Source organism: Agelaius tricolor, unplaced genomic scaffold, assembly GCF_023055355.1.
Source record: "Agelaius tricolor isolate 1412-34295 unplaced genomic scaffold, bAgeTri1.0.p SCAF_66, whole genome shotgun sequence".
Lineage (NCBI taxonomy): Eukaryota > Metazoa > Chordata > Aves > Passeriformes > Icteridae > Agelaius > Agelaius tricolor.
This window is the reverse complement of record NW_027269326.1, coordinates 133810-153644: the sequence shown is the minus strand read 5'-3', so window position 1 is coordinate 153644 and position 19835 is coordinate 133810. Positions and strand designations below refer to the sequence as shown.

General features: G+C 47.0%; 2 protein-coding genes across 3 annotated transcripts; one reads left to right on the top strand and one right to left on the bottom strand.

Annotated features, from left to right (window-relative positions):
* Nucleotides 1-1065: 1065 nt before the first annotated feature.
* On the top strand, nt 1066-6960 carry LOC139605475 (translocon-associated protein subunit beta). Of its 2 annotated transcripts, none has more exons than XM_071456968.1 (6): nt 1066-1210; nt 3244-3398; nt 4229-4327; nt 4691-4799; nt 5683-5760; nt 6428-6960. In XM_071456968.1, exons 2-6 carry the CDS (start codon nt 3244-3246, stop codon nt 6536-6538), a joined length of 552 nt encoding a protein of 183 aa, XP_071313069.1. In that variant the 5' UTR covers nt 1066-1210; the 3' UTR covers nt 6539-6960. The 2 variants fall into 2 exon arrangements, with proteins under 2 accessions (XP_071313069.1, XP_071313070.1); XM_071456969.1 differs by having other exon boundaries at nt 1165-1319.
* Nucleotides 6961-9306: 2346 nt separating this feature from the next.
* On the bottom strand, nt 9307-19812 carry CCT3 (chaperonin containing TCP1 subunit 3). Its single transcript, XM_071456961.1, has 14 exons — nt 19674-19812; nt 17324-17385; nt 16758-16808; nt 16616-16678; nt 15781-15877; nt 15338-15455; nt 14909-15095; nt 14174-14323; nt 13045-13177; nt 12502-12583; nt 12205-12385; nt 10997-11242; nt 10262-10393; nt 9307-9655 (listed from the first exon to the last, which is right to left on the bottom strand). The coding sequence occupies exons 1-14, from the start codon at nt 19702-19704 to the stop codon at nt 9551-9553; spliced, it is 1638 nt and encodes a 545-aa protein (XP_071313062.1). The 5' UTR covers nt 19705-19812; the 3' UTR covers nt 9307-9550.
* Between the last annotated feature and the right edge of the window lie 23 nt (nt 19813-19835).

The window sequence follows — 19835 nt, the reverse complement described above, 5'->3', positions numbered from 1 at the left end:
GCAGAAGAGAGGAGAAGACAAACTGATACGGATTTTGTGAGCTTGGAATAGTGGGGCTGTGTTTGTCCACTTATTAATTGGTGCAAAAATCTATTAAGTCCTATAGGCAGTGAGGATCAGCTTTATGGGGGATGTGCTCAGGGACAAAGTGAGGTCAGGGCTCCTGTTTGGCAGGACATTGCCACCCCCACTGTGAAAAACGCCAATCACTTGTTTTTAAAATTTTAAAAGTTTAATAGTAATAAAATGGTTATAAAAATAGTAATAAAATTAGAGTAATAATAATTTTGGCAATTTTAATTAGGACAATATGAGACAATAGAGACAAAGAGTTATGGACGTCCGGGTACCTTTTTCTGGGCAGCAGGAGCCTGAAAAAAGACACACATTAACAAAGGATTTACCCTTAAAAACAGCAGCCTGTTGCATATTCATACACTTCATACATGATGCATAAATTCCATTCAAACACAGGATTCTGTCTGGTCATCATCAGCTTCTTCCTCTGAATCCTGACAGTGCCTTCGAGGTGGGAAGAAGTTAGTTTCTTCTGATAAGAGGGCAATAAATTCTTTTTCTCTGAAAGATTTAGGTGTCCTGCAACTGCTTTCTTGCTGTGAGTCCTTTCTTTAAAAAAAGTGTCCTATACAGCATGGTTTCTATTTTAACTTTTTTTTTTTTTATAACCCAAAACTATACTTAACACACTACTTAAGAGAATGAATACAGCATTACTTTCTAACACAACACATATAATATTCACTTCAATATTTGCAAAAAGCCGATCATAAAATACGCATTTTTCATAGTACCAACTATAACTAAAAGTACCAACTATAAGTCCCAACTATAACTAAAAGCACCAACTATAACTAAAAGTCCCAACTATATAACTAAAAGCACCAACTATAACTAAAAGCACCAACTATAACTAAAAGTCCCAACTATAAAAGTCCCAACTATAACTAAAAGCACCAACTATAACTAAAAGTCCCAACTATAACTAAAAGCAGCGCCCGCCGCTACTTCCGCCATAACTGGGCAATGGGGCAGCGCCGGAAGTGCGGTCTGCGCATGCGCGGAGTCCCTGCGTGCGCACAGGACTCCATTTCCCAGGGGGCATAGGGGTTTCCTGAGTCGCGCTTCACGTGCGTCATTTCCGCCTCGCTGGCGCTGACTCGTCTTTGCGGCGGTGGCGGCGGGAGAGACGGTGAGGGGCGGGAGGCCCGGGAGGCCCGGGGTAGTTTGAGGCCGTGTCCTCGGCCCTCGGGACGCGTCTGTAGGAGAGGATCGGCTCTGAGGGGCCAGGAAGGACCAGCGTCAGAGTCGGGGTGTTCCGCGGGCAGCGTGGGTGAAACCGGGCAGTTCCCTGTTGGGAGGTTCCTTGAGCCCCTCTGGGCTTCGTGAGGGGGCAGGAGCAGCCTGGGCTGCAGCAGGGCACGACTGGGGGGAAGGAAGGGGCTTCTGGGACGGGCTGGGTCCGTGCCAAGCCCGGGAGGTTCAGCGAGGCCAAGGGCAGGTGCTGCACCTGCATTGGGGCACCCCGAAACACAAACAGGCGGGGGGAGAATGGATGGAGAGCAGCCCTGGGAAGGATGTGGGGCATGGGACAGTGACAAGAAGCTCAGCACTCTGTGGCAACGTGCACTGGGAGCCCAGAAAGCCAACACTGTCCTGGGCTCATCCCCAATAGCGTGGGCAGCGTGTGAGGGGGGGATTCTGCCCCTCTGCTCTGCTGAGACCCTGCCCTGCAGAGCTGCCCCAGCTCTGGGCTCCCCAGCACAGGGAGGACAAGGAGCTGCTGCAGTGAGTCCAGGGGAGGCCACAGAGATGATCTGAGGGCTCTGGAGCTCCTCTGCTCTGGACACAGGCTGGGAGAGCCGGGGGTGTTCAGCTTAGAGAAGGCTCCAGGGAGATCTCAGAGGCCTAAAGGGGCTCCAAGAGAACTTGTGAGGGACTTTGACAAGGTCCTGGAGTGACAAAACAAGGCTTCCCACTGCCAGAGGGCAGAGTTAGACGGGATATTGGGAAGAAATTGGTGCCTGTGAGGGAGGTGAGCCACTGGCACAGCTTGTCCAGAGAAGCTGTGGCTGCCCCATCCCTGGAGGTGTTCCAGGCCAGGTTGGATGGGGCTTGGAGCAGCCTGGGTTAGTGGAAGGTGTCCTTGCTCACGACAGGGGGGTGCAATTCCATGGTCTTTACAGCCCTGTCCAACCCCAACCACCACCCTGTGACTGTGGAAGGCAGAGGCCCTGGCATTGAAGCAGTTTTTGCATTTAGAAGCCCCATCAAGTGTCCCCACTGGTCACATCTGTGGTGTTGCTGTTGTCTCCTGGTCCTCTCAGCAGGGTGGCTGCAGAGGGCTGGGTTGGGATAAGTTAAGGAACGTGGCCTGAAGCAGGGACTTGTGCAGGGGATCATAAAATCCACTGGAGGGAGTTGGTGGTGCTCAGTGGTTGGAAATAGGGAGGAATAATGTTGGAATTATTCTTCTTTTCTTCTTCTTCTTTTCTTCTTTTCCTCTTCTTCTTTTCCTCTTCTTCTTTTCCTCTTCTTCTTTTCCTCTTCTTCTTTTCCTCTTCTTCTTTTCCTCCTCTTTTCCTCCTCTCTTCCTCCTCTCCTCCTCCTCTCCTCCTCTTCTCTTCCTCTTCTCTTCCTCTTCTCTTCCTCTTCTCTTCCTCTTCTCTTCCTCTTCTCTTCCTCTTCTCTTCCTCTTCTCTTCCTCTTCTCTTCCTCTTCTCTTTCTCCTCTTCTTCATTATTATGTCAATGTTCAAATAATAATGATGATGATAATAATAATAATAATAATAATAATAATAATAATAATAATAATAATAATAATAATGTGCTTTCTAAGGACTAATTCTGTTGTCTAAGACAGCACTGGAAAGTTGCCAGGCTTTGCAAGGGCAATTAACCATCAGTTGCTAAAACTGATGAAATTGTTCATTACCAAAGCTTTTGCTCTGGAAGAGCCTTAGTGCTCTGAAAGCTTTGCCCATTACTGAGATGTGCAGGGGTGCAGGGCTTGGACTTGATGATGCTTTTGGGTCCCTTTCAACTCAGGATATTCCATATTCTGCAAAAGGGAGTGGTACTGGCCAGGAGCTTTGAAAGAAGAGAAGATCATGAACTTTTCTTCCAGATCTGCAGATCTGGGACACTGCTGTGCCAATTCTTCCATCCTCACGGGCAAGTTCAGATATTTCAGATGCTCAGTTCCATTTCTTTGTGTTTCTAGATGAAGCTCCCCCTTCTTGCCGTGTTTGCTCTGCTGTCTGTGGCTCGCTGTGAGGATGGTGCCAGGCTCCTGGCCTCCAAATCCCTGTTGAACAGATATGCAGTGGAGGGCAAGGACTTGACTTTGCAGTACAACATCTACAATGTTGGCTCCAGGTAAGCCCTGGCCAGGCTTCAGTGCTGACCATGAGCAAATGTTCTCTGTGTGGCTGCAGGGTTGGCAAGGCAATTTCTGAGTTCTCTGATGTGCTGTTGCTTTTTGCTCCCTCTAACTCTGAATTTTGCAGCAATGTCTGAAGGATTGACACTGAAATTTGCCTTTTAGTTCCTGTGCTGTCCTGTGACACTGTTCCCCACGCATGCAGCTCCCTTTCTTGGCTTTGTAAGCTGTTTTTCACATTTATTCTTTTTAATGAAAATTCCTTTTTTGCTCTCAGGACTTAACTGAGGTCCTGTCAAAGATAAAACAGAACTTCCACCATTCATTCCAGAATGAAAAGCTGATTGAACAAATGCAGGACCCCATTAAAATGCTTTGAGATTTTGGTTTTTTTATTTTTTTTTTTAAGGCAGAATAATGCACACTGAGTGCTAACAGAAGAATATATGGTGCTGTAATGTTGAATTGATACAGCATTAATGAGATCCTGTAATTTTATATGTGGGATTTGGTTATTATTTAGGCCAGCATGTGTATCCATGGGATGTTATCTGAAGTCCAGCAAACTGCCAAATTGTGTTGTGGAAAAAATGGTGTTTTTCCTGTCCTTGTGTTTGTTTCTCTCAACTTTGCCTTCCTCCCTCTGCTGTCTCCCTTTGAGATACCTCAACTCTCCTCCCCATCTTCTGCTGGTGACATTTCCTCTCTCAAAAATCACTTCTTCCATTTGCTCAAGATGGAAATATCAGTGCACTTTGCTGCAGAGCCTGTGAGCAGATGGCAAAGCTTCAGATTCCTGTCTCACCCCTCTCTTTGTTGTGCTCAGTGCTGCCCTGGATGTGGAGCTCTCAGATGATTCCTTCCCCCCAGAAGATTTTGGCATCGTCTCTGGCATGCTCAGCGTCAAGTGGGACAGGATTGCTCCGTATCTTTTCATGTTTTGAAATTTTTCCCAGCTCTCTCTGTTGCCCCTGAGCATCCTGCAGCTTCATCCTATCTTCACCTGCTGTCCCTGAAATTCCTTCCAGAGCCTGGACATGGTGGCAAATCCAAACCCCTCCTCTTCTGGATGGAGCAGTGTGAAAACAAAGCTCTTGCAGAGCTGGGTGGTTCCTCTGCCTGTGGAGGAGCAGCTGGGTCAGCCTTGGCTGGGTCTGGCTGTCTGTGACCACCAGCACTCAGATCTGTCAGCAGCACTGAATTTCTGACCTGGCTCCTGGTTGTTCTTTGCCATCTCCTCACTTTTCTTCCTGAAATACAGCAGAGTTCCTTAACATCCAACCCCCAGAGCCAGCAACGTGTCCCACACTGTGGTTCTACGGCCTCTCAAGGCTGGGTACTTCAACTTCACCTCTGCCACCATCACCTACCTGGCACAGGAGGGTGCCCAGGTGGTGGTAAGTGGCTGATTTATGGGATCCCTGCATGTGGTGGTGTTCACAGGGGTCTGGGGATGAGGGAGGAGATGAGGATCTGACTCCATGTTTCAGAAGGCTTGATAGATATTATGCTAAATATGTATATTAGATTAAATATATAATATTTAATATAATTAAATATATATATTTTATAAATAAATAATATTTAATATATTTAAAGAGATAAATATATAATTAAATATATATTTAATTACATATTTATATATAAATAATATATATAAATGTATAATTAGATATATCTTTAATTTTATATATTTTTATATAAATAATATATATTCATTTAATTCTATATTTAATTATATATATAAAAATATATAATTAAATTAGATATAATTCTATATATAAAAATATATATAATTAAATATAGAATTAAATTACTATAAATTATATTAAATATATATATATTATATTAAAACTATACTAAAAGAATAGAAGAAAGGATTTCATCAGAAGGCTGGCTAAGAATAGAATACCAAAGAATGATAACAAAGGCTTGTGACTGACCAGAGAGTCCAGACAGCTGGGCTGTGATTGGCCATTAATTAGAAACAACCACATGAGCCCAATCCCAGATGCACCTGTTGCATTCCACAGCAGCAGATAACCATTGTTGACATTTTATTCCTGAGGCCTCTCAGCTTCTCAGGAGAAAAAATCCTAAGGAAAGGATTTTTCATAAAAGGTGCCTGTGACACCTGCAGACACACCTGACCCCAGAGCTGCATGGTCGAGGTGATTCATGTCTGTGTTGCTCTCACCCTGCCCAGTTCTGGAGCAAGCAGGAAAGGTGGCAAAGTCTTTTCCCTGTCTTTTCCCTTCTTTTTTCCCTGCTTTTTTCCAGGTTGGCTTCACCAGTGCTCCTGGGCAGGGAGGAATCCTGGCTCAGCGTGATTTCGACAGGAGGTTCTCCCCTCACTTTGTGAGTACCTTTCAATGGACAATGGAAAAGTGCAGCTGCAGCCCAGTGTGGTGGATTCCTGCTTGCACATGGTGTGTGTGCCTTGCCCTGCAGTCACCTGGAGAGCTGCAGAGGGAGCTGGAGTTGGTTCCTGTCAGTTCTCCAGAGAACTATCACAGAAACAGCTCAGTTTCCATCCCAGCTCCCTCTGTGAAGGAGCTGCACTGTGGCATTTGAGGCAGAAAATCTGAGAGTAGAATCTTAGAACCTCCTGGGCTGGAAGGGACCTGCAAGGATTGTGGAGTCCAACTCCTGGCCCTGCAGAGGACAACCCCAGGAATCCCAACCTCTCAGCCCTATCCAAACTCCTTGAGCTGGTGTCATTGGTGCTGTGACCACTTTCTGAGGAGCCTCTTGCAGTGCCTGGGAGAGCATCCTCTGGGAGAAAGAGCCTTTTCTTAATACCCAGCCTTTAATGCTGCCTGTCCTGACACAGCTGTGGGTGCTCCCTCGGGTGCTGTCACTGCTCACTGAGGGCAGAGCTCAGCGCCTGCCCCTCTGCTTCCCCATGTGAGGAAGCTGCAGACAGTGTGAGGTCTCTCCTCCCTCTCCTCCTCTGACCTCATTGCTCTAAGACTCCCCTGGCCTGGATTGTTTTGACTTTTCTCTTACCAATTTCTCCCTCTAGCTGGACTGGGCGGCATTTGGCGTGATGACCCTGCCCTCCATTGGGATCCCCCTGCTGCTCTGGTACTCGAGCAAGAGGAAGTATGACACCCCCAAGAGCAAAAAGAACTGAGCAGAGTCCAATGCCAGCAGCAGCAGCAGCCCAGAGCTCGGGAAAGGACACCCCCAAACCCCCAAGAACAGCAGCTGGGTCGGGATCCATCCCCCTCCAGGTGCTGCCTGTGTGGTGCTTCAGCCCTCTGGGCAAAGGATTGGGTGGCTGCAGCAGCAGCTGTGAGGTGTCCTCTGTGTTCTGCTGGAGAAACAAGAAAAAAGAACAAGCAGGAGTCCCAAACTGCCTTGTCCAACCCCTTTGGAGGCAGAACCCCTCTCTCCTCTGCAGCTGCAGCAATGGTGGTAGTGCCCAGAGGGGCCTGTGTGGGGCTCTGCCCCCTGTGCTGCCTCCAGCTCCCATCTGCCTGCTGCAGTTTTCTGAAACACCTTCCCTCTCCTGTGAAAATTGTAAAAGTTTAATAAAGGACAATAGGAAATAAAGACCAAATAGCAAAGGTTGATATGGCCAGGTGCATCTTGACACTGAGCCAAGAGCACACTGTCACCTTTGGGGATACCCTTTAAATACGTTTCCCATTACATCTGACCCTTATGCATATCCATAACCCAGTTTACACGGCCTCTCCTTGAGTCTGCCTTTTTAGAGCTTGCATGTTTCCTGGCTGTGGTTTTGGCTCTTTCTCTTTATCATTTCCAGGTTTTGGGCCTTGGTCCACACTGTCTCAGACAGCAAATTCTGATGGTTGGCAGATCTGTACAGGTGTCCTCATCCTGTGTTCATTGGGTGTTATCCCATCCAAACAGGCATTTTAACACAAGCATCCTTACATCAGCTATTCCACTAAGCTTAATTAACAACAGAAATAAAAACTACATCTTTATAACAAAGTTACTTTAACATTACACATATAAAATCCATTTGAATATTTGCAAAAAGCCCAATATTATAATATGTACCTATAGCAGTGTCACATCTCAGGGTCCCCTCTGGGTGCTGCCTCCCTGTGGGACAGAGGTGGCTTTGGTGACACCACAGCCCTGATTTGACAGAGGATGTCACAGCTGCTGCTTTGCCCAAAAGGGGCACTAAGGGAGGTCCCTGTTGGTGGTGTTCTCTGGGTGGCCATGATTTGGTTTTTTTTTTGTGTTCTTGCTGTTCTTTTTTATTCTGCACACGTTTGGGTGTGTGGAAGTATTGAGGATTTTGTAATAATATAAAAGGAACATTGTGACAGTGTGCATTGCACCTGCCCTTGGCCTCACTGAACCTCCTGGGCTTGGCACAGACCCACCTGCCCAGCCTGTCCCAAATCTTGGGTCTTGGTTTAGAGAAAATTCTAGGAGAAATATGCTCTAAAATGATTGTTTTTATCAAAATAGAGAGGGTTTCAATAAGTTCTCTTTCTTCTGCCAATGAGAGAAATGGATGGCAGGGGATGAAAGTGAAAAAAAACCCCACGTATTTATTAATAGAAAAAACAAACTTCAACCACCCAAAAAAAAGGGAGAAAACATTTTGAAACTCAAACCCCACCTCACCACGTGGCTGAGAGGCAGAAGTCGTGACTGCCCTTCTTTGCCTATGAGGACAGAGCAGAAAAGTGTTCATAGAAGCTGGAACCTGTTGGATTTCTGGCGTGGGTCCTGCAGCGGCTGAAGTTGGTGGATTTTAATTTCATTTCTCGTGTGGGTTCAGCTCCTCCAAGAGGCCTCGGGTTCGGGGCGGTCCCGCCGGCTCCCCCGAGCGGCCGAAAAAGAAAAAAGAAACCAAGCAAGCCGGAATAGTTCAGAGAAATAACAAAACACCGAGAGAGGATTCCCGGTACAGCCTCAAGGGAAGGGAAGGGAAGGGAAGGGAAGGGAAGGGAAGGGAAGGGAAGGGAAGGGAAGGGAAGGGAAGGGAAGGGAAGGGAAGGGAAGGGAAGGGAAGGGAAGGGAAGGGAAGGGAAGGGGAAAAACCCTTTAAAACCCTTTTGCTTCACTCTAGCAGCAAAAAACCCCAACCCAATCCAACGAAAGGAACAAAGTGGTCCCGGTCTGGCCTGAGCACCCAGAGAGGGGCTTGAACAGAGCCCACCCAGGGCTCCCCACCTCACCTCTGGCTCCATCTTAAGGCTCCAGATTTTGTTTTCTGGGCATAAAGCCAAGATAAAGGAATAAATCATAAAATCACCCTGTGAGATGCTGCTCCCACCACTGTGCTCTCAAAGCCAGAGTGCAGTGAGAGTAAATCCCTGCAGCCATGCCCACAACAGGGGATTTCTTCTTCCTCTTGCAGAATCAGAGTGAAGTGATAATGGGATAACAGGGTAACAAACTGCTTTGGTGTGGAAGGGACCTTAAGGAGTACCCAGGTCCAACCCCTTCCACCAGCCCAGGCTGCTCTGAGTCTTCTCCCACTGCCAGGACTGGGGCAGCTTCTCTGGGCCACCTGTGTCAGTGCCTCACCCTCTGCACAAGGAAGGAATTCCTTCCCAATATCTCGTTTTCTGGCCCTACCCCAGAGCTGGAGGCAGCTCCAACAAGGGGGTGGCTCTAGGACAGAGCAGAGGGGCAGAATCCCCCCCTCACACGCTGCCCACGCTGCTGGGGATGAGCCCAGGTCAGTTTTGGCTTTCTGGTGTCCCACTGCACGTTGCCACAGCGTGCTGAGCTTCTTGTCACTGTCTCATGCTCCACATCCTTCCCAGGGCTGCTCTCCATCCATTCTTCCCCAGCCTGTGTTTGTGTTTTGGGGTGCCCCAATGCAGGTGCAGCACCTGCCCTTGGCCTCGCTGAACCTCCTGGGCTTGGCACGGACCCCAGCACAAGGATTAAAGACAGAAAGAGCCTGAAACAATGCATTTATTTCGAGGTGAAGAGAATTTTCACTCAGTAACCCTCACCCCACAAGCAGTGCAGTGCTGCCAACAGCCACTGCACCTTTTCCCCATGCCCAGGGTGTTCTCCATCCCTCCTGGACTTTAAATAAACTTTTCCAGGCTCAGCCTTGAGACCAGGCCACTGCATTGAGCTTCTCCCATGTCCAGGTCAAGGCAGGTGGTTCTCCCCCGTGGGAAGAGTCAACCTCTCACTCCTGGGCTGGCTCTGGTGCTGCAGACTGCTTGCTTTGGTTGTCACCCTTCTTTTTGTGCCCCGAAACGATGTCGTCAATACGGAGGAGGAGAACTGCAGTCTGCAGAGAAAGCCCAGGGCCAGGGCTCATTCAGAGCCCATCACAAAACACAAAACACAAAACCCAACCTGCCCAGCTTCCACACCACACAATCATCAGCTCTGGGCTGAAATGGCTCTTTCAGCACAGCAAAGGGGAATGGTGTCTCACAGGCTCGAGGGAGCAGCAAGGGGCTGCTCTCCCAGCACCATGGAAACAAGGACACCCTTTTTTTTCCTGTTGTTTGATACAGAAAGGACACAGTATCCCTTCGAGGAACACCAGCAAGGTAATGGCAGGATCTACAATGTTCTCATTGCAGCTGAGACATGGCAGCCCCAGCCAGCCAAAGGGATCAAGCTCCCACGGCCACTCATGATTCCAGCATTTGTGACACAGGATTGCTCAGGCACAGCTCTGCCTGGCACTGCACTCTGCACTGTTTGCAGGGAAAGGTGGGATGAAATATGATCAAATTCAGCTGCAGGATCAAATCCCTTGTTCTCAGACACCAGCACGCCCTGCACTGGGTGTGATGCCCACCCAAACACCCCAGCATGCAGGGAAGGATGTTCTCCTGCCCCAGATGATACCCACAGAGGCTCTGAGGTTTCCACCTCTCCTTACCTCCACGGCTGTTTTGTAGGTCTGAAGTTTGACAGCCAAGGGCTCCCAGATCCCCAGCTCCTTCATGTCAACCAGGGCTCCAGTCTCCCCATTCACCCCCCATGTCTGGCTGCCTTCCTGAGTGTGCTTGGCCTGGAAGCAGAAGGACAGGGTGGGTGAGATGGCAATTTCCCCTCTGGAGTCTCAAACTGACTGTGTGTCACAGACATCTTTTCTGAAAAATCCTTTCCTTAGGATTTTTTCTCCTGAGAAGCTGAGAGGCCTTAGAAATGAAATGTAAACAATGGTTATCTGCTGCTGTGGAATGCAGCAGGTGGATCTGGGATTGGTCTCATGTGGTTGTTTTTAATTAATGGCCAATCACAGTCTTGGACTTGCGTGTCAGTCACAAGATTTTATTATCATTCCATTGCTTTTCCTTTCAAGCCTTCTGATGAAATCCTTCCTTTTAGTATAGTTTTAATATAACATATATCATAAAATAATGAATCAGCCTTCTGAAACACGGAGTCAAGATTCTCATCTCTTCCCTTGTCCTGGGACCCCTGTGAACCCCAGCACAACTATGGCCTGAGGAAACTGTAACAGATCATTGGAATATTCTTAATTTTGGAGTTTACACAAGAACCCGTCACTGACAGCACAACAAGGGCACTGTCCTGAACAGTGCCTGACCCCAGCTGGAGCTGGTGAAGCAGGGAAGGGCTGACTCTGTCCTGCTGCCACATTCCTTACCCTGAGCGAAGTCAGAACACGGATTGTGCTGGCGCCGCAGTTCTGGATCAGCGTGCGGGGAATCACTTCCAGGGCCTGGGCCACTGCACGGTAGGGCCACTGCTCCACTCCTGTCATGCCCTTGGATTTCTCTGTCAGTGCATGGGCCACGGCCATTTCAGTGGCTCCCCCGCCGGGCACCAGCTGCGGATCCATGAGCACGTTGCGGCACACCTGCATGGCGTCCTGCAGGTTCCGCTCCACCTCCTGCAGCAGGGACAGAGCCACAGCATTCTTGAGGCTGGAAAGTTCTCTGAACATCATCGAGTCCAAATATTCCCCCAGCACTGCCAAGGTCACTGCTAAGCCAAGTCCCAGGGTGCCACATCCGTACATTTGTTAAATCCATCCGGGGATGGTGACTCCACTACTGCCCTGGGTCTGACCACACTTTCCATGAAGAAATTTCCCCTAATATCCCATCTAAACCTCCCCTGGTGCAACTTGAGGCCAATCTAAACCTCCCCTGGTGCAACTTGAGGCCAATCTAAACCTCCCCTGGTGCAACTCGAGGCCGCTTCCACTTGCCTGTCGTGAACGGCGGGAGAATTGCCTCACACAATATGCATGAACAGCAAATCTCGAAATTTATTGATAACTCACACATATTTATATTGGTGTTAATGAAGCTTATACATATTGCAAAAGCTGAGCTCATTATTGGTTAAAACACACTTAAATCAACCACACCTACTTCTATGCTCTAATGATTATTTTGTTTCTATGTTTACATTCTTGTAGCTATTCTACCTAGGCTATCTTCATTTTTCTGGCAAAGGATTTTCTCCCCCATCTTCATGTTGCAGCAAAGGTCACCATGACCTTTGTCAGTGATTGGACACTGATTACTTAATCCCCAGCTTGTTTCCCCTATCCTTATCCAACGGTATCGCATCAAAGTGGCCTTTCTCAGCTAGCCAATTATCCACAAAGCTCTCCACACTTGCCCTGTAATTTTTTCTAGGGTGAAGAGCCTGACTAAATAGGGAGCAATAAGGTGCTTGCTGAGCCCTCCAGCTCCTCCTTGTGTTCTACACCCTTCCTCAGCTCCACTGCCCTTCTCATTATTACCTGGAGCACCCCACCAGCTGAAAGCCCAGCCCACAGTGTGCTCACTCACCACAAAGGTGGCTGGCACAGGAGGTGAAGCAGCCCATGCACTCACTCACCGCTAGGATTTCCTTGCTGGCTCCCCTCAGGATGATGGTGCAAGCTTTAGGATCTTTGCAATCAGTGATGAAAGCAAAATACTCATCTCCTATTTTCTTCACTTCAAAGAGCCTGGCACCGGTTCCCACATCCTCTTCCCGCAGCTCATCGGTGCGACTGACGATGCGAGCGCCACAGGCCCTGGCACACCAAAGCAAAGCATCAGACACCCCCAAATCAGAGCTGAGAGGGTGGGAGCACAACAATTCTGTGTCAGGCACAGTGGGAATGAGCTCCAGACAGGAGCCAAAACCCACCTGGCAATCCGGTTGTTGTCAGTCTTCCGCACCCTGCGGATGGCGGTGATGTTGGCTCTCATCAGGTAGTGCTGGGCCAGGTCTGAAACCAGGTTTGTGGAATTTCAGTCATGAACCAGCAGCATCATGCTAAATTTCATCTGTTTATCAGTTATCAATCCAGCTATTTTCATTCCAGTCTTTGAAGCAAAAGGGGTTACAGGAGAAAAGCAGCCAAATGCAGCTTTTTAAACCAGGCTGCAAGGCAAAATGGCAGCACAGCTCTCCAGGGCTTAAAACTCAGCTTCACTTGTGTTTTGGTATCTTTCCCAAATTGCTGGAAAAGCAAAATATTATTGTAGGAGTCTACTTTCACAAAGCAACATCAAGGATGAACCTCAATGCCCTATTTGCTGGTGTACACCAAGTTTGGGAGGAGCTGTATTAGTTTGCTGCTGTGTTTTTAGTTTTGGTTGGGTTTTTTCCTAAGTTCCTGAGCAGTGCATTTAATACCATGAACCTCACTGAGATGAATTCAACACAAAGGATCACGTGTGCCATTACCAGAAACTCCTTTTTCTGTGATGACCAGATCTGGCTTGACTCTTATCAGATCCTCACACATCTGCTGAATGTACTCTTCCTCCATCTGCAGGATTCGGGCAAAGTCTTCCTCCCGAGTAATTTCAATGTCAGTCTGTACAAAAGAGGTGCAAACAGCTGAGGTGTTCATTCCAACCTTCACAGCATTAGACACACCTTCCCCAGCTTCAAGCAGCTCAGCTCCTCCAGTATAACCAGGGAAAAGTCAGGGATGAAAACATTGATCAAATAAACTGTGACACCGTGCCAGCTGAGCAGTAACCTTAGTTCAAGCTCAGAAATATTTCTTTTGCTCTTGACCAGCATTTAGATACACCAATCACTGTAGCTGCTTCATTTGAAATGCTGTAGCCTCACTCCTATTTTTCTGAAGCCCACAGCAGAATTAGCCCCCACATTTAGATAAATCACAAATCACTGTAGCTGCTTCAATTGAAATGCTGTAGCCTCACTCCTATTTTTCTGAAGCCTGTCGCAGACATCTTTCATGAAAAATCCTTTCTTAGGATTTTTCCTTGTGAGAAGCTGCAGTTTCAGCAACCAAAAGGAAACAATGGTTATCTGCTGCTGTGGAATGCAACAGGTAGACCTGGGATTGGTCTCCTGTGGATGTTGGGATTTCCTGACCACTCATGGCAGAGCTGGCTCTTGCTCTCTGTCTGAGACACAGATCTTTGTTATTCATTCTTGTCTATTCTTAGCTTAGCTAGCTTCTGAAGAAACCTTTTCCTTTCTATTTATTTTAGTATAGTCTTAATGTAACATATATCATAAAATAATAAATCAAGCCTTCTGATCATGGAGTCAACATTCTCGTCTCTTCTTCATCCTGAAACCCCTTGTGACCACAGTCACAGAAGCCCACAGCAGAATTAGCCCCCACATTTAGATAAATCACAAATCACTGTAGCTGCTTCAATTGAAATGCTGTAGCCTCACTCCTATTTTTCTGAAGCAGAATTAGCCCCCACATTCAATAAGTCTCTGAAAAGTAGAGCACAGAAATCCTTTCCCCACCTGCAGCTTTAAAAACCCATCTGCATCTGTTTGTTTTACTCATTCTAAATGAAGAGCTGCAGGTTTCTCTCACCTGGCTCTCTCCTTTCTTGTACTCCAGGGAGCAATCCAGGAGGACGATGCGCGGATTCTTAATAAGGCGGCGCATTCTGGGGTGGGTCACGTCCTTGTTCACCATAATTCCACGCAAAACGCACGAGTCCTCACTAAAACCACCTGGGATCTGACAGACACAAGGCAGGAAATGAGGCCAGTCAGTTTAGTTTACAAAAACATCTTCCAAGTAACCACAGAGAGCCCAGATCACTACACAAAGTTTAATTTTAAGCACGAGTCCTCACTAAAACCACCTGGGATCTGACAGACACAAGGCAGGAAAATCAGGTCAGTCAGTTTAGTTTACAAAAACATCTTCCAAGTAACCACAGTGAGTCCAGATCACCATACAAAGTTTAATTTTAAGCACACACTGATTTAGATTTTAAGTGGGAAGTTGTGAAAGAACTTAAGAAACTTTTAACATTCTATTGTCTGACAATATGTTTAATTTTCCATGCTCCAAATCGAACTGAAATGATATTTTTGACAGGCACTCTTTTTTTAAAAGAGTTGAAATAGCAGCCACAGCATGGCTGACAACACTGACTGAAATTATAAAGGATTAAAATAAATCATCCTGAAATAATCGAGGATTATGTCTGCAGACTGCAGAGAAGCAACACCAAATTCTTCCCAACACACCCTACAATAAACCAGTTCAGAACAAGAAAGGAGCACAAGGATAAGAAACAGTTCAGGACAAACTCACCTTTTCTACTTTTGCATATTTTTTAATATCAATTTCTTTTCTGCCATTTTCTTCAAACTCCACAGTCTTTACAGCATCAAGAGCAATGCTGCAGGCCAGATCAGACCAGCGGTTGATTGCCTTGGTGTTTATTGCACTCTTAATTATTTTAAGCATCATCTCTTTATTGTTCACATCCACTGGAGTTCTGAGATAAAGGAAAAACCAAAGAGTTCTGAGATAAAGGAAAAACCAGAGATAAAGGAAAAACCAAAAACCAAAGTTCTGAGATAAAGGAAAAACCAAATTAACCATTGTTAAGTCCAAGCAACAATCTTTGGACTCCCTGTCCAGTTTTGCTAAGCTGTGTTTCAGTGCCTGAAGGGGCAGCTCCAAGCAGTACAGAAAGCCCCAATCACTCCTCTCTAACCCCCACCAGCCCAAACTTACCCAATTTTCTTCAGAATACTGATCATGTCATCCAGAGCCTTACGATAAGCCCAGATGATCACAGTTGGGTGCATCTGCTGCTCAAGAAAGTGTTCAGCAACAGAGAGCATCTCTCCAGCTAAAAAACCAAAAAATAAAATTAAAATAAATCAAAATTCTTCAAGTTAGCAGGACAATCAACAGTCAAGAAAGGAGAGCATGTACCAGAAAAAATATGTTTGCTCTAATATCACCCACACATTTCTTTACTCTTAACTGGGGTTATCATGGGGAAAGAACAACTTCCCAAAGTGTGGAGCTGATCACACCAGGGTCTCACAGTAAAAACTCCTCCTCCCCATTTCAAGATTAGTAAATAATTAGGATGTGTCTCATCATAGGCTTTGCTTAGAAAAAAGAGTGAATTTTAGCCTTGAATAAAGTGTTGGAGTCAGTCTCCTTACCAAGAATAATGACAGATGTGGTCCCATCTCCAACTTCTTCATCCTGAGTGCGGCTGATCTCTATCATGGATTTTGCAGCTGGATGCTGGACTTGAATCTAGGCAGGAGCAAGGATGGGGCATGGATTTGAATATTATTTCTATTTTATATATATATATATAAAATAAAAATATTATTTCTATTGAACATAATGTAATAATATAAATATAATATAAATAATACAATGATATAATTGAATATAAATTATATGTATTAATATAAATATTAATATAATAATAAAATTATTATTATTATTATTATTATTATTATTATTATTATTATTATTATTATTATTATTATTATTTCAGAATATGAAAGAAATGTCTCACATCACTCAATGGAACAAATACCACACCCTTAACACAATTAAAGGCATTCTGTCCAACAACAGCAAGGCTTTTTCTTCCTTTTTGAGATCAAAATCAAGCCCTTGTATTTGACAGGATTGTGTCTCTTGTTTTGCAGGCATTTCAGTTTTTAGGATGTTCTTTTAACAATAATGATTTCCAGGTCTCATCACGTGGCATTGTGAACACCACCTACCCAAAATGTCTCAGTGCAATTGATAACAGCTCCAATTCCCAAAGAATTTGCACCAGTTTTGTAAATACTCCATGAAAACTTCCCATTTCTGTAGAGCAAGAATACCTGCTGGGTATGTTTGATATGTTTCATTTCTCCCCAGTGAGAACCTTTCTTGGAGCAGGGGAGATCACACAGCTCCCACTGCCATCCAAAATTTGGCACATACTGATTTAATGTTTAACAAGAAAAAAACCCTTGAGGAGAAACTCACCTCTCTAAGAATAGCATTGCCATCGTTGGTCATCACAATCCCACCCATGGGGTCCAAAAGCATCTGCAAGAAGAGAATCAACACTTGAGTGCTCTGTCCCACGTGGGTCTCACTTCTAATCAGCTGCAGCACAAATTCTTACCTTCATCATCGCTCTCGGTCCCAAACATGTTCGGATAATGTCAGCAATAGTCTGGGAGGAATCAAAGAAAGGAGGTTATACAGGAGGGCATCAAAAAGCCCCAAAAAATCCCCACTGTGAAAATCAGCAGCCCCTGCAAAATTTAAAGTCATCCAACAGCTCTGCTGTGGGGTTGATTGTATTGTTGAGGTGCAGCCACGGTTAAGAATTGTATGGAAATGAGAATATGGGGATTATCAAGACACTGGAACCACACTGAATTATTATCTCAGTCAGATGTCAAAACTGAGACACTTTCAGACTTTGCAGAGAAAAGGGGTTTGGTTAGCTAAATCCCTCCATGGTGATTTATAGGGTACCCATTACATGAACAATGCAGATATTTTGGTTTTATACAGAATTTTTAATGTAATAGTACAGGAATCTTCTGCTAACATAGAAAATTATTTTCTATGTTGCTTCTTCTTCTACTCTACATTCATATCAAATAGAGAAAATACGCTCCCCGTTCAGTTTTCCCTCTGAAATCTATAAATACACACACACACAGCCTGAGAATTTGGTACCTTTGCAGCAGTGATGTTTCCTGTCTGGACTTTTCTTCCAGACTCACGTTTCGTATTCTGACCTAAAGAATACAGAAAAAATAAAATTAATCAAGTACAAAACATCAAGGATGCAGTCACCTCTCAGTCACACACTCAACACGTGACCAGATTGAAATTCAGAGTTTACAATACAAATACTGCAGTCATGATGAGAAATACATTGTTAGAAAACTATTAGTGAAAACCAACACTCCCTATTGTAACAGAACTCCTTGTTAGCATCCTGAGACAAAGCTTTGCAACCCCGAAACAGGACCTATTACACCCCAGAAAAATCAAACTGCAGGGACTCACTGGGATCTGCCAGATCTCACAAAGCTGAGGAGCTGCTATTGTACAGGAGCCTTCAGTCAAAAAAAGTTACAGAGGCTCATGTACAGTGAGCAGAACTGTAAGGGTGATCATTAAGTTAATCCATCAACGTTATTTTGGCACATGAGGGTGAGCAGCAGCTGGGGTACCGAGTGGTTCACAACCACAGCTGGAATCCAGCTGTCAACAAACTCAGCCCTAGGGCACATTTGGGCTCAGGGATGCTTTTCTGCTATTGCAAGCCCGGCCCGAGCACGCCCAGATTTATTCGGGAGCAGATGCACAGGGAGGTGTAAGACAGAACAAAAGGAAACAACAGCAAGAGCAGCACCAGGTCTCAGGCAAGCAGGCTTACAGAAAAGGGGTGCTGGGCTATGATAGTCTGCCTACTGGGTTAATAGAGAACAGAATGGATGGAGAAGACAATGAGATACCCAAACAGGAAAAAAAAAACAAACCCGGGAATACCTCATGTTGGTAGAAGGTGAGAGAATCACAGAATGGTTTGGGTTGGAGTGGACCTTCAAGACTATTTCATTCCAAAACCCTTTCATGGGCAGGGACACCTACTAGAGCAGAGCTCCAAGCTCTGTCCAAGCTGGCCTTGGACACTTCCAGGCATGGGGAAGTCACAGCTCCTCTGAGCAATATGTGCCAAGGCCCTACCACTGCCACAAGGAAGAATTTCTTCCCACTATCCCGCCTAACCCTATCACTCCAGGCCCTTGCCTAAAGTCCCTTTCCAGCCCTCTTGGAGCCCCTTTAGGCCCTGGACGGGGCTCTGAGGTCTCCCTGGAGCTTTTACTTCTTCAGGCTCAACACCCCCAGCCCGTGTCCAGAGCAGAGGGGCTGCAGCCCTTGGATCATCTCTGTGGCCTCCTCTGGACTCACTGCAGCAGCTCCAGAGGCCCAAGAACTGGGGTTCAAACGGGGCAGGACAAAGCAACGCGCTGAGAAAGACGCGAGCACGGAACGCTTCCAGAAAAGGTCTGAACGCAGCGGGCTCCGGGCTGTGGGCAGGGAGCTGTGAGGGGCAGCTGAGGGCAGCAGCGATTCACGAAGGGGCTGCAGCCCTTGGAGCCTCTCCGTCTCTCCGTGGCCTCCTCCAGACCCGCTCCAGAAGCTCTCAAGAACTGGGGATCACAGGGGGTTCAAACAGGGCAGGACAAAGCAACGTGCTGAGAAAGAGGCGAGCACAGAACGCTGCCAGAAAAGCTGAGGGCAGCGGGGTCCGGGGTATCCCGCGCAGGGCGCGGCAGAGGCTGTGGGCAGGGAGCCGTGAGGGGGAGCTGGGGGCGATTCCCGGAGGGGCTGCAGCCCTTGGAGCCTCTCCGTGGCCTCCTCCAGACCCGCTCCAGCAGCTCTGGAAGCCCGAGAACTGGATCCCCGGCAGGACAGGCGGGCCCGGCCGGAACGGGCCGTGAAAGGGCGCCCGGCCATGAGGAGCCGCAACATGGCGGCAGAGCGGGGCGGGGGTCCGAACCGGCCACCCCCTCGCCCTCCGCCCCGGCAGTGCGGGCCGGGCCCGCTCTATTGTTAGAGCGTCTAAACGCCGGCATTTACCTTCTATTCTACACGCTCGCCAGCTAACTCCCATTGCTAACTGCCATCCTCCACCTACACAACCAAATCGGTGCATTATAGTTCCCGATATTTAAACTCTCACATCCCACATTAAACACCGCTTGATCAAGCCTAGTCAAAAGCCTAGCCCTACTCCTACCCTTAATAGTAAAAGCCCCCCTATACGGTTTACACCTATGACTCCCGAAAGCCCACGGAGAAGCCCCCATTGCCAGTTCTGTGCCCCCATTGCTAGTTCCAAGCCCCCACTGCCAGTTCCATGCCCTACTCCTAAAGCTCTAAGGCTACAGCATCATACCAATCACTATCCTAATAAACCCAGCATCAAATAACCTCCACTACCCCTTCACCACCCTAGCTATGAGGTGCACTAATAACCAGCGCTGCCCACCACAAACCGCTCGGAACTTACTGAGAACCAGGACGGGGCGCGGGCCCATCATCGCGGCGGAACCTTCTGGAGCCTCGCGGAGCCGCCACACCGCCCCCCCCACGCCGCCCTTAATGGCGCGCTCGGCTGGGAAGTGACGCTGAGCGCAGAGGGCGGGGACCCGCCGCACCCAAGGCCGAGCGG

What these genes read in the sequence shown, in the direction of transcription:
- LOC139605475 (XM_071456968.1), top strand. Translation starts at nt 3,244, where the DNA reads ATGAAGCTCCCCCTTCTTGCCGTGTTTGCTCTGCTGTCTGTGGCTCGC. An exon ending in AAGTGGGACAGGATTGCTCC is followed by an intron (nt 4,328 to 4,690) that starts GTATCTTTTCAT and finishes TCCAACCCCCAG; the next exon opens with AGCCAGCAACGTGTCCCACA. An exon ending in AGGAGGGTGCCCAGGTGGTG is followed by an intron (nt 4,800 to 5,682) that starts GTAAGTGGCTGA and finishes GCTTTTTTCCAG; the next exon opens with GTTGGCTTCACCAGTGCTCC.
- CCT3 (XM_071456961.1), bottom strand. Translation starts at nt 19,704, where the DNA reads ATGATGGGCCCGCGCCCCGTCCTGGTTCTCA. An exon ending in GAAACATCACTGCTGCAAAG is followed by an intron (nt 16,809 to 17,323) that starts GTACCAAATTCT and finishes GATTCCTCCCAG; the next exon opens with ACTATTGCTGACATTATCCG. An exon ending in ACAAGAAAGGAGAGAGCCAG is followed by an intron (nt 13,178 to 14,173) that starts GTGAGAGAAACC and finishes TCTTTTGTACAG; the next exon opens with ACTGACATTGAAATTACTCG.